Genomic DNA, 13,667 nt, shown 5'->3' with positions numbered 1-13,667 from the left:
TAAAGTAGCTCCTGGTGAGGCCAAACTCCCAGATATTCAACTAATTATATACGGAAAAGAGAAGCTTGTAAATTGGCAAATGCCTGAGGTTAACCACAGTTAGTGTTGGCTCTGGTCCGTCCAAGACGCCAACAATCTGCTGAAATAAGAGAAGCTGGAATTCCAGAGCGGTCCGGGGCTCTGATTCTCGCCCAGTGGGCTCCAAGAGTTCACAGCCGGCCTCCCCTAGGGCCGCCCGCAGGCCCCACATCTCGGACCTCTCCAGCTGCCCTCCCAACCTCCTCGACTTCCCCGGGGGAGGGAAATGAACCGCCAGGTGCGACCCAGTAGGGGGAGTGGGTGAGCCGGCCCCAGGGCAGCCCCAAAGTGTCCCGGACTGTGGGTGTGGGTGTGGGGTAACTTGGGTGGGAACGGCGTGGAGGTCACCGCAGCGAAGTCCTGCGCCGGGTCGGTGGGGTGTGTGCCACGGGAGCGAGGATAAATAGGAGGCTCCCTCCTCCCGGCGACACTCGCCGAATCTTCAGGCCGCCTGCCCTGGGTGTTTGCCCGCGCGGTAGCCCGGGTGCCAGCCTGGGGAGTAGTTTCGCTTCCTGCTGGCTCCGGGCATTCGTTTCCAGGCACCCGGTCGGGCGCTCGCGGCTCGGGAAGGGGGCGCAGGAGGAGGCGGGAGGCTCGTCTGGGGGCTGCGCGGCCCCGCAGCGCGGTTGATGGCACGGGCCGCCCCGGGCAGCGGCGCCAGCCCCCTGCCCCTGCTCCCGGCCCTCGCCCTGGGTAAGTGGCCGCACTGGACACGGGAGACCCGGGAGGAGAGGCTCGGGTGGAGTCGCAATAAGGGCAAATCTTCCGCGCTGGCGTTTGGACTCCGAGGGCGCCCTGGGGCTGGCAGGGGCGGGTGGAAGAACTTGCATGATTTTGGGTAGCTCGAGGATCCCGCAATTGGGCACCTGGGGCTGCACCTGCTGCGGCGGCCCTAGGCCCAGGGGGCGACCCGAGGGCGGTAAGGATCCCGCTGGCGGGCGCCAAGCGGAGGGCAGGTGCGCAGGTGCCCGCGAGCGAGGAGTGGTGGCAGGGAAATCCACTAAAGTGGGAGCCTGGGAGACTAGACCGAGAAGACATCCCGGGGAGGAGGAGGAAAAGGAACTCCTTGGCTGGCGATGCAGGCCTTGAGGAGTGTGGAGCCTGGTGGAGAGCTATTTGCCTGTGTGTGCGCCCTGGGCGGGTACTAGAGGTAGGAGGGGGAGGACCTGGGGGGCAGAGGGAGCTGAAGAGGGCCCGGAGAAGAATTATTACACTCCCTTCTTGCTGGCCAAGTTAGGGGGAACAGGAGAAGGGGAGAAAAAAGTCTCAGCTTTTGAGATCTTCTGGGTCTTCTGTTGCTGATAGGGAAGCAAAGGAAAGGGAGATGAGGTATTTCGCTGAGGGCTAGTACTACTGATGAAACACATTGGTGCTCCACTTAGAATATATGATTTCCTATTTTAAGGAGAAATTGCAGGGAGAAGACTTTTCTTCACCTGGAAGGTGAAACCTGAGTGGGTAGGTTAGGGACTACTGGGTGTGGTCACCTGCTAGGAGGGAAGAGTGGTTAATGGAAGGAGTGGCAGGGTGCTGCAACTTCGGATGCTGGTGACTTTATACAGCTGGAAGCAAGGCTCCCCTTGCCCTCCAGTATAGGAAAGTAGCAGGAAGATACTCAGGTGGAAAGATCCTACTACTTCAAGGTGTCCCCTCTGCATCCTGATCATTGGAGGTAGGGGAAGCGGGCAGAGGGATGGGCAACTGACAATATTCTGTAGTCCTGGCTGGGATGAGGGGGAGGGACATCTGGACTTGGGGCACCAATGTGACAGCTGAAGTGTCTATGTGAAGAGGACACTATCTTCCAGTCTGGAAAGGACTGGGCTTTCTTTTATGAAGGAAAAGAGGTGGGGTCTAAATGAAAACTTCCATTTGGCAGTGTTCTTGGAGTAGGATTGGTGCCTAAAAGGTGTCATGGCCTTAGTTGGAAGTAGATCAGACTTACACCATGGTTAGAGAGAAAGAACCAATTTACAGAGCCTGCAGAGGGAGAAGTCAGAAACAATTTAGAGATGGAGTGTGATGTGGAGCCTGAAGAAGGGCAGTGAGCCTGAGAGGTAGGGCTAGAGACAGTACTATGCGTTTACCAGCGTCACTTGGGTGAAACTAGCATTCTCTTCCTCTGTTATATCTGCTCTGTCCTGCTGTCAAAGTGTTTATTGAGAATCTGCTACAGTGAGCAAGAGGCTAGAGCATATTAGGACAGGGGTGGGAAGAGGGCTCAAGAGAGCCTTAAAACATGATTCTTGACCTAAAAGATATGTGTTAAATTTAGGAATGCAGGACTAACAGATATGAAACAATAGGAGAAAATGTCATGAAACCAGAGAAAGGAGAACTCAATAGGGAGGAATGGAACACTGGGGACGCTGCATGGAGGACATGAGTGGGTTGGATTGGAGCTTGGCTGGGTTTGAAACAGTAAAGAGAGAGGGAGGGCCTCCTGATGGCTCAGCTGGTGAAGGATCCGCCTGCCAACGCAGGAGATCCAAGAGACAAAGATTTGGTCCTTGGGTCGGGAGGATTCCCTGAAGAAGGAAATGGCAACCTGCCCCAGTATTTTTGCCTGGAATATCCCATGGACAGAGGAGTCTGGTGGGCTACAGTCCATGGGGTTGCAAAGAGTTGGACATGACTGAGCGTGCACGCACACACACACACACATGATTTGAAATAGTGGAGAGAGGGGCAGGAGAAGGGGGAAAAGTATTTACCAAAGTGTTGGTGATGGGAATGAGATTAATTTCCTGGAGTCTGCTTGCCAGAAAGTAGAATTGATGAGAGGCAGACAGATTATGAAGAGCCAAAAGAAGCCAGATTAAGATATTTTGATGAGTCAATAAACAGTTAAATATACACCATCATAGGTCTTGAATACAGAGTGATATAATGCAAACAATGATTTAAGGAGACAAGCCTGGCAGTAGAGTGCAGTGTGAAAGGAGAGGGGGCCAGGGTACCTGATTGTCTCATAGATATAATCCAGGCAAGAGCTGATTTGGGACAAGATTAGGGTGGTGTCTGCAGAAATGGCTATAGTAGAAATGACTATTCCAGGTTGATGGGCATTCTTCACTATTAACTATCACATGGTGCTGTTTAATTTTTTCTCAAAACTTGTCAAAAGGCAGAAATGAAAAAGCAAAACCAAACAGAGCTCTAATCCAGTGCTGTTGTAACTGAGGGTAAGCTAAGTGTGAAACTGCCTTGTTGAATGTTTGGCTTAACGAATTGAATTCAGTCTCTAGATTCCCTAAGAGGCTCCACTCCTTGCAAAATGCCAAAGGATGTAATTTGTTGACCTCAGTGTTTCCATTAAGTGGTCCTATTTCTCTCACACATACTTAATTTTTAAGTCTCATTCGTAATTTAAGTCACATGTTATTTTATTTACTTCTTGAAAACAATGTGAGCAATGGCTTGTGTGATGTTCTAGGGTGTGTGTGTGTGTGTGTGTGTGTGTGTGTGTGTGTGTGTCTCATAGCAAAAGTGCCTTGAGAGCTGGCAGTGAACAGACATGAGACCTGGTTCCAGCTCTGCCATTCCATGACTCTGAGATGTCTGTAAATTACAATTTCCTGTCATTGTTTTTCTTAAGTAAAGGGATTGCTTTAGATGAGACTAAGGTCCTTATCAACTTGACACTTTGCTGATCTTTTAAAAAAATATTTATTTATTTGGCTGCAGCACTTGGGATCTTTGATCTTTGTTAGACATGTAGGATCTTTAGTCATGGCATGTGGACTCTTCTTAGTTGAGGCATGTGGGATCTAGTTCCCTGACTAGGGTTCAAACCTGGGTCTCCTGCAATGGGAGTGTGAAATCTTAGCCACTGGACCACCAGGGATGTTCCAACACTCTCCTGATCTTTAACCAACATTTCTCCTGGGAATTTAAGAGAAAAATCTTTCTACAATAACATTTAATTTCCATTTACTTGTAATGGATCTTTGTTTCCCATAAACTTTATCTTTACAAAAAGAATCATACATGCTCCTTTCTTTGATAAATATGGTAAAAGGGCAATAACTTTGTTTAAAGTGTTTTTTTTTTTAATTTTGAAGAAGTTGGATTCCTTATAAATGTCTCCTTCTCATCCATTGCTGTAACAAACTAAAGCTAAAATCCTAACCAGTGAAAATGGGAAAAAATGCTTTATAAAAAACAATGAATGAGTTTTAAGGTCAAAAATATGTTCTGCTCCTTATAAACATCTACACCATTAATATATGTAAGTTGTTTTTTTCTTCTTGAAGATATGAATGTATTCATGATGTAATATCTGACTTTCAAGTTGTAAAGCAGGTAGGTGGCAGCAAGTAAAATTCTCATTATAGAAAGGAAGTAGCTGGGGGCCCACACAGTGAGGATTTTAGGATTTGCCTCTTCAGTTATGCTTTTTGGCTTAGAAAAGCCTTGGGAGTTTTTTTTTTTTTTTTCCTTTTCAAAAATTCCAGGTTTCATAGGCCACACTTGCATATTAACAAGTGTTACAAATCAGATTTTGCTCTTGCTCCGTTCTCAGTTGTTGTGTGGAAACTCCCAAATAATTCTGCAAGAAAGACCCCAATATTGCAGACAGGCCTTGTTGTGCCCACTGAAAATGGCTCCGCCAAAGCTTGGCCTGCAAATGTCCGTGGTAAAGTCAAAGGCGCACAGGAAAGAGAGTACCTGTGTCTGTCCACACCCCTGGCATTGCTCCATCTCTGCTGAGAGTGCTCGCCCCAGTTCCGTGTGCTCTTGAAATCTGTGGAGAGCCCAGTGGGAAAGACTCCTCTTGTTTTTTCTCACCCTCCCTGTAGCTCAGATGGTAAAGAATCTGCCTGCAATGCAGGAGATGGGGGTTCAATTCCTGGGTCAGGAAGACCCCCTGGAAAAGGAAATGGCAACCCACTCCAGTATTCTTGCCTGAAGAATCTCCATGGACAGAGGAGCCTGGCAGGCTACAGTCCATGGGGTCGCAAAGAGTTGGACATAACTAAGCGACTATCACACATACAGTGAACTCATGTCAGGACACAGGCATGAATACTACTAGGAGCTTAGGTTAAGGGTGAGTCAGTGAAACAGGTACCAAACTGAAGCCGGAGTCACCCATCTAAACCATGATTATCAGCTTTGGCACAGTGGTAAGGAATCTGCCTGCTAGTGCAGGAGACTCAAGAGACACAGGTTCAACTCCTGGGCTGGGAAGATCCCCTGGAATAGGAAATGGAAACCCACTCCAGTATTCTTGCCTGGAAAAGTCCATGGACAGAGGAGCCTGGCTGGGCTACAGTCCATGGGATCCTAGAGAGTCAGACTTGACTGAGCAAAGGGGCCTAGCAGGCTGTTACAATTAGTGCCTTCCCAGGGTGGTCCAAATAGATTAGCCAGAATCTGAGCTGCAGGCAGTTTAGGCTTAATCCATAATCCTGATACACTTCCAAATTTGTAGACAACCCTTGGATCCACAAAGAATCCATATTCTAGTTGGTCAAGAGTCTCCCAAAATAAAATTTAAGAGAAAAGCAATCTGATTAAAATGGCTATACTCTGTGCTGCTAATGATTGCTAACTTGCTCAGGCATATTTGTATCTTAAAAAAGGGATCTTGGTAGCTCACATGAATCTGTACTTGCTATATTTTTTTACAGAAGATTTTTCAGATGGTTGGAGAGAGATGGGGTATCCCATCTTAACTAGTATCGGTTAGGCAATAACCTACATTGATTATCAGCAACACCAAGTTAAATAGCCAAGAAGTACTTTTATTCATTCTTTATGTTTGTTTTTAAGGGATATGTAGGATAGTATTTGGGCTTCCCCAGTGGCTCAGTGGTAAAGAATCCATCTGCAATACAAGAGCCACCGGAAATGCTGGTTCAATCCCTGGGTGCGGAAGATCCCCTCGAGGAAAGCATGGAAACCCACTCCAATATTCTTGCCTGGAGAATCCCTTGGACAGAGGAGCTGGGTGGGCTATAGTCATTAGGGTTGCAAAGAGTTGGACACTATTGAAGCAACTGAGCACACACAGTAAAGTATTTACCTGACCTCTAGACCAGAATCACTGATTCCAAAACAGTGACAGAAAATATGACAGTGTTTGTGTCCAGGCTTCTTATTTCAAAGTGCCCCAGTTGGTTGTATAACAGGATGAGTTACTAATATAGCATTTCTCTTTGTAAAGAGCTTCCCCAGTGGGTCAGTGGTAAAGAATCTGCCTACAGTGCAAGAGATGCAGGTTCAATTCCTGAGTCAAAAATATCCCCTGGAGAAGGAAATGGCAACTCACCCCCGTATTCTTGCCTGGAAAAGCCCATGGACAGAGGAACCTGGTGGGCTGTAGGCCATGTGGTCCCAAAGGAATCAGACATGACTTTGTGACTAAGCAACAGCTCTGCAAAATCATGGATTTATTCATTCATTTAGCCTTATCTTTGAGATGTATAAAAAGTGCATGGCACATAGTAGGAGTTGAAAACATACTAGTTAATTGAATGAATGAATGAGTGCAAGTGGCTGTTGCTGACGGTGCCCAGGCATGAAGGGAAGAGTAGGTTCAGTAAAGAAAACAGCTGTTTCTTGTTGCCAAAACATGCTCACAACTCAGAGATATTGTAGAAGGACACGTTTCTTCCTCTCTTCTTACTTGGGACTTGCCTCTGGTGGTGCTAGAGATGCCTTCACAAAGGGACTTTATTTGGCAAATAGTAAGTTTACTTCTGTTTTAGGTTCAGAACTGCTACTTGTGTCTCACATGTTTGGTTCAAGGGCAGATCTCATCAGTCAAAATATAGGCTTTTAGAGCAGGTGTTTAAAGCAGAGAGGGAAATGCATTGGACTCAGGGCATTCTCCATTGGTTCATTAAAGAAAATGCCCTTTGGATTTTGTGAGGTGTGAGGTGACTTGCTCTCTTATATGCTTAGAACTTTTCCTGACACATGTGTGTTTCATTAGCTGGGAGTAACAACTTGGTTATTTATGGATTTCTGCTTAGTGTTAAATATATGAAAACTTTTGATGGTTCCCATAGATGTGCTGTGGAGGCTGAATGCAGTCTGGCCTGTTAGTATTGAGGGAGTCTCTGACTTATGTAATGTTACGTCAAAGTATTTCATAACTATCCACTGTATGGATTCCTTGATGGTTAGATGTTAGCATTGTGAGCCAATGGCACAGGCCTGTCCAGAGTAGGAGAGGAAGGCTTATTTCTTCCTGTAATGCAAACAGCCTAGTAGAAAGGACAGGGAATTCTCATCAGAGCCAAATGAGGCCATTTGAGGGGGGTCGCACAGAGTTGGACTCGACTGAAGCAACTTAGCAGCAGCAGCAGCAGTAGCAGACTTGACTTGGGGGTTCCCAGGTGGTGCTAATGGTAAAGAACCTGCCTGTCATTGCAGGAGATGTAAGAGACACTGATTCAATCCCTGGCTCGGGAAGATTCCCTGGAGAAGGGAATGGCAACCTACTCCTGTATTCTTGCCTGGAGAATCCCATGGACGGAGGAGACTGGTGGGCTACAGTCCATAGGATCACAAAGAGTCAGAAATGACTGAAGTGACCTAGCAAGACTTGACTTGTTCATGACCACCTTCCTATTGGGTTTCTGGCATTTGGCTAGTCCAATCTCGTAGAGTGACTGACACAAGACATTGCTATGTACTCAGATATCTGGTTAACCTTGGGTATGAAATCTCAACATAATAACTCTTTACACTCTGGACACCTTCACAATTGATAAAGTGTTTTCATATTAATACCATTACCTCACTGATCTTTACACCAAAAATAATAGCAGAGAAATTATGTAGTATGCATGTTGGGCACTATTCTAAGTGTGTAATATCTGGTTTCATCCATGTAACACTATCCCCTGAACACACAAGCTAGACATAATGATGATTCTCATTTATGTTGAAGGATATGAGGCATAGAGGCGTTAAGTAACTTGTTCTGGCTTTATGAGCCTGAACAATGATGATGAAGTGACAATGCCTGGATCACAGTAGATAAGTATTTGTGGCTGAATGAGAAAGACAGCAGAGGATAGAACACTAAAGCTCAATATGTATCACTGTATTTAAGAGGAACTCAGTGCTTCTTATTTAAAAAGCATTTAAGTCTGTTTTCCTGCCATCTTTGCTTTCCCTGCTGCCTACCCGCACATCTGTGGCATCCTTGGCTCGGGCTACGCCTCAGGTTCTTGGACTCTTGGCTCTTCCTCCCAGCCAGGAAACCTGCCCACTCATGTCCCAGGCCCAGGCCATTCCAGCTGGTAGTGAACAGTTGGCATTGATCAGGCCAGGTGTTTTCCTTTGGTCTGTGCCTAAAATCACTTTGACCATCCTAGTCTGATCCTGTCCTTAAACAAATCTGAACCTGTGGGGTGACTCCTGCACTTTCCTGGAATGCTTGCAACACTGTGACACTTGGGGAACACTCCTTAGTGCAGATGGAGAGGGGTGATCTCACTTTAGATTCCCCCTGATTGCATCCGTAGGCCTATTACTGAGAAGGAGTAAAAAGAGCATATCCTGAGTCAATGTGATGCTGTGGGCAAAAGTATAGATTCTGAGCTGGACCATCTAGGCATGATTTCCCTGGCGCTGTGGTTTAACAACTCCTTCCTCTTGGACAAATCTCTTAAACCCTCTTGACATCAGTTTCTTCATCTGTAAAGGCTGACTGCAACAGAACTGAGACTGTTATGTGGACTGAGTGAGTTACTGCATAAAGCACTTAAGCTGTGCCTGCAATATAGTTAGTTCTAGATTAACACGGGCTATTATAATGGATAACTGGAAAGCACAGATGAAATTATTAATTTTAAAATTTGTAGATATTTTGATTCTGGGTATTTCTAAAATACAATCAGCACCTACCAACTGGTGGGAAAACTTTCCCTTGCCTTTATTTCTCAAATTCCTCCTCCCACTAGTTATGAAATAGGCAATAGATACAAATTCTCAACAAGAGTTCTATTTTGGCTGGTTTTGGTAGGGAGGAACAAATGTAAGAAATGGTGCTGCAAAATGCTTATCTGCTTTCTAAAAATAAAAAGTCTCAATGGATTCTTCAACCACCAATTTTGATCCTAGTTTTGTGCAATGAAAAGCTTTCCAGCACTTGCCTGACATTGACCCCCCCAAACCCAGCATCTTAAGGTGAATCAGATAAATAGTCATTCTTCACTAGCAGAGAAAAATAAAATATTTACAAGATAATTTTGATACTTTTAATCTCATCAAAATGAGGTTGTCTCATTTATTGGGAGTTATGCAAATAATTACCTTATATAAAGAGAATAAACTGTCATTTTTGAAGAATGAATGATGATGCAATGTCAACATTCATTTCTAGATGTCAGACAGATGGAAAATAACCTGGTTGTTTTAGAAAAGTTTTCTTTTGACAAAATAACTTCTCCAGATTTTAAAGAGCCAAGAGCCCTGCATAAATATTAAGTTGTTTCATAATAATTGTCTTATAAGGTTGAGAAAGTTACTTAGTCTCTCTGTCTGCATTTTCTTATCTATAGAATGAGAATAATGATAGTAGTACTTATCATCTAGAGACATGGGAGTGTACTGAGGATAGGATAATGCAGGAAAAGATTTTAAAAGATAATTGGCTAAAAATTGCTCAAAATTTATTAATATTCTTAATTTTATGAATATGTAGATAACTTTTAAATTATTTCATAGGCGTGTCTAAAAGGGAAAAATAGAATCATTGTGTTCATTAAGCCTATTGGAGTGTTGTTTGTACTTTGATCAAAGGAAATTGCTATCATATTCACCACTGGAAGCATGCAAAGGAAAAAAATGGAGCAGAAGTCTGCCTCATTATAACCATGTTTTCCACAGTTCCATTAGAATGTAAATGGGACTCATGATGTGAGGGGTTTTTATTTGATTTGTTCGCGGCTATATTCCCAGTACAGAGGGAATATGGAATTGAGGATTCTTGTACATAGTAGATACTCTCACCTTAATTTAGGAAAATTTTCTCCCAATAAGGCTCTGAAAAAAATAGAATCATCTGCTTTGGGATGTGGTGAGCTTTGCGAGCCTGGATATGTCTGTGGTTGGGTGGCATTTAGGAAGGTTGTATAGAAGTGATTCCCAGGCGAGGTAGGAGTTGGACCAAATGACCACGGAGGGTTCTTATGTCTCTATGAATGATGGATGTTACTATGATGCTACTTCACTTTGGGGATACTTTGGAGGTTGGTAGATAGAGTTTCAAACTAAGAAACTGTCGGCTGACTTCCCTGAGAGGAGATGAGACAGGACATTTGGAGACCTTGGGGGCCAACGGTAAAGAATTTGAAAAAGAAAATCACTTATTCCCCCACTCTCCCTGCCCCAAACTGTATTCAGTAACCATGTCTTTCCACGACTAGAATTATCAAGGTTAACACACCCAACAATGCCAATACAGTATCATGTACCCCTCATATGATGTGATGAGAGTATATCCTGGGATATAGTATCAATCCCATGCTGTAGCCTCAGTTTTTGCCTTAAAGACTCTGTACTCTATATTTTACCTTCTGTTGGGATAATAATTATCACTTGGGATCCTATTGTGAAGGGAAAAATCCCTGAAATAACTATAATTGATAAATTCTGTTGACTAAAATTTCAAATGTTATTATTTCAGGAGACACATTTATAAAATTGCCATCCTGTGATAGGAAACTTCCATGGGAAGATTCTCTACTCACTTTTAGATAAATGAAAATTACCCTGGAAGAGAGGGCAAGAAGTACAAAAATGTGACTTAGATGCCAGATGAAATGAATGCACTTTTCATTGGCCTTGACAGAAGCCTAACAAACAAAATGCGCTCTGTTCTTTCTTACCGATTTCTAACCAACAGCATCCACCCCTATTAAATACTTCTTGAGTGGTTTTCTAGATTAGTCAGATGCTTTATTCAGGATGTGGTGAACAGAGGTTGCAAAGTTTCAATTAGAAATATGTGGTGTGACTATTTCTTAATGAGTCTTATTTTCATAGATCACACAAGAAAATCAATTGAATTATTTTACAGTCACACCACACACATCAAGAAGGCCCTTGTTGCTTAATAGTTCTGTGTATAATTCTTCACTCTGATTGGACATCTTTATGCATTGTCCCCCAGAGCATACTCAGCTCCTTTCTATGTCATTACCTTTGGTTCAGTTTGGTTTCCAACTTCTTTTGTGAAACTTTTCTCAGTGATTTCTTCAGCTCAACGACCTTGCCTGTTTTTGGAATTCTATTAGAATTTATTTTCTTTATAGTTATTTACCATTAGTCACTCAGTTGTGTCCAGCTTTTTGTGACCACATGGACTGTCGTCTACGTCTCTTCAGTCCATGGAATTCTCCAGGCAAGTCTACTGGAGTAGGTATCCATTCCCTTCTCCAAGAGATCTTCTTGACCCAGGGATTGAACCCAGGACTCCTGCATTGTAGGCAGATTCTTTACCATCTGAGCCACCAGGGAAGCCCTGAGCACTTATAAATATACTATCTGATATTGATTGACTGATATTTCTTGTCTCTGCAAATGGTTTGATCAATAAAGATAATAATGGGTTAATGTTAAGTTGGGTTAAATTATTTTAAGGGCCTAAATTCTGGGACTTTTTTAGGTTGGGTGAGCATCTACTCTAAAACCCTATCTACTCTAAAACATAGGGTTTTCTTTTCTTTACCATTATTAAAATTTGATGACTGTTTCCTCATGGGTCAGAGGCTGTGTTATCGCTGGATCGAGAGGCCAACTTTGCTATTCCTCCTCACTTTGCACTTGGATAATCCTCCTTGATAACAAATTTTTCTTTTTCCTTGGTTCCTTTTGCTTCCTCTCGTTGAACTATTACGGAAATTCAGTGAGCCCAGAGCTTTTCATTTAAAGTGCTACAATGTCTGACTGTCTTGTCTGGCCTTATCATAAAGGAATAGGATTTTAAAAAGTCAGGTTTTGAAAACTGATGATTTCTAAGAAACTAGCTCTAGGTTACTATAGGGTTCTTATTCAATTTAGTCATTGTTGTCATAGATTTAATAATGGTCAGTGGCCAAAATAAAAAGGTTGATTTACTGGCAAAGGCATTATTGTGTTGACAGCTTTCAGATACATTAGTTAGTTTATGTATGACAGGTTGTTACATTGCTTCCCTTTCTGAGCTTTAAAAATATTATTGTGGGGTTCTTTTATGAGTTAAATATATGTGATCCATCATTCTAAGTCCTTCTTAAACACTAAGATATTGTTTTTACCATTTTGAATAAAATTTTGTGTTGAAGGAGGAAGGAGTTCATATTCTACTTCCCTTATTTTGAATGGACATAGACTATTTGTGAAGACTCTCATTTTTTTCTCTACCCTTTTCTAGATCTCCTCTCCTAGCCCTGAAAATCTGGAACCTGTCTTTCATTTTTTTAAGAATACATAGTCCTTCCAGTGGTGTGATTTGAGAGATATTAGAAAAATCTCTCCTTGTCCTGGAACAAGGCTCCCTCTGAGTGTTCTGATGCCACCAAATACTCCACTATATTGGGACACAAACTTAGGCATTTCTTAAGGGCCCTTCAACTACCTCCCTTGTCCCTTGATCTGCTCTCTGCTCATACCAGGTTGCCCCTCTTTCGGGACTTAGATACAAGGCCATGTCCCAGGGCAGGCATTCCAGCCTCTCACTCACCAAGGGGCCAAAGAGAGGGGCAGGCAGAGCCCAGAGGGGTAAATTTCATCCAGTGGGAAATGGGTGATGGAAGTGACTGGGGAAGAGAAATTCCCCGTGTTCTTTCTCCTGTGGTGCTACTTCAAGATGCAGTTCCTTTACAGACTTTTTACATAGACCATGGATGAGTGGACGTGTCACTCGTTTCTGTCTTTGTGACTCACTCTGGAGCTGCACCCAGAGTGATGGGTACACTCACGACGTTGCATTGTCTCCTTCTCGGCTTCCTTTCCTTTTTTCTCATTCTCATGACCCAGAGTGTATACATCCCCAACAAAGTGATAATCCCTTAATCCGTATCTCAGGCTCCCAGAGGACCCAGTTGAGGCACTTGATTCTAGAGTATTTCTGTTGAGTTAAACAATTTCTTTCTTTGCAGATATGCTTTGAAAGCAAATGCATTTGGAAAGGGAAATCTAGGAAGAAATTATGTTCTATTAGGGGAAATGTTGAAGCAATAGGAGGGTACTGGTTTATAGGAGAGGAAAAGACAACAATGAAAAAGGATAGGAAAGGAGTCACCAAAAGATGGAGGAGAACATCAATATCAAACTTAATCTATTTCACAGTTTTTTACTCAGCCACCCACAAGCTCAATGTTAAAAAGGATTTCTACCCCTGAATATTTTTTTCAAATCCATTTTAGATATGTCCTCTTTTTGGATGTAGAAAATACTTTTTGTGTATATATGCATACTTAGGATTCTGTTTTTCTTTTTAACAATAGAGATACATTGGGGAAATTTCCCAGCTGCATAAATTCTAACTTTATTAATTTTATTTTTTAGAAATTAAAAATTAGATATATAATACATTTGATTGCTAAATAGTATCATCTAAGATCTGAATTTATCTGCTATAT

At 43.1% G+C, this 13,667-nt stretch overlaps 1 protein-coding gene across 1 annotated transcript in view; it reads left to right on the top strand.

The window, feature by feature from the left end:
- The first annotated feature begins 393 nt into the window (after nt 1-393).
- The window catches only part of BTC (betacellulin), a 57,123-nt gene continuing 43,849 nt past the window's right edge, over nt 394-13,667 (top strand). The window contains exon 1 of the mRNA XM_055588799.1: nt 394-771. Within this exon, the coding sequence (XP_055444774.1) occupies nt 708-771 (64 nt within the window). The 5' untranslated portion in view covers nt 394-707. The remainder of the gene's footprint in view (nt 772-13,667) is intronic.

The sequence above is a fragment of the Bubalus kerabau genome, chromosome 7 (assembly GCF_029407905.1).
Source record: "Bubalus kerabau isolate K-KA32 ecotype Philippines breed swamp buffalo chromosome 7, PCC_UOA_SB_1v2, whole genome shotgun sequence".
Lineage (NCBI taxonomy): Eukaryota > Metazoa > Chordata > Mammalia > Artiodactyla > Bovidae > Bubalus > Bubalus kerabau.
This window is presented reverse-complemented; position numbering and strand designations above follow the sequence as displayed.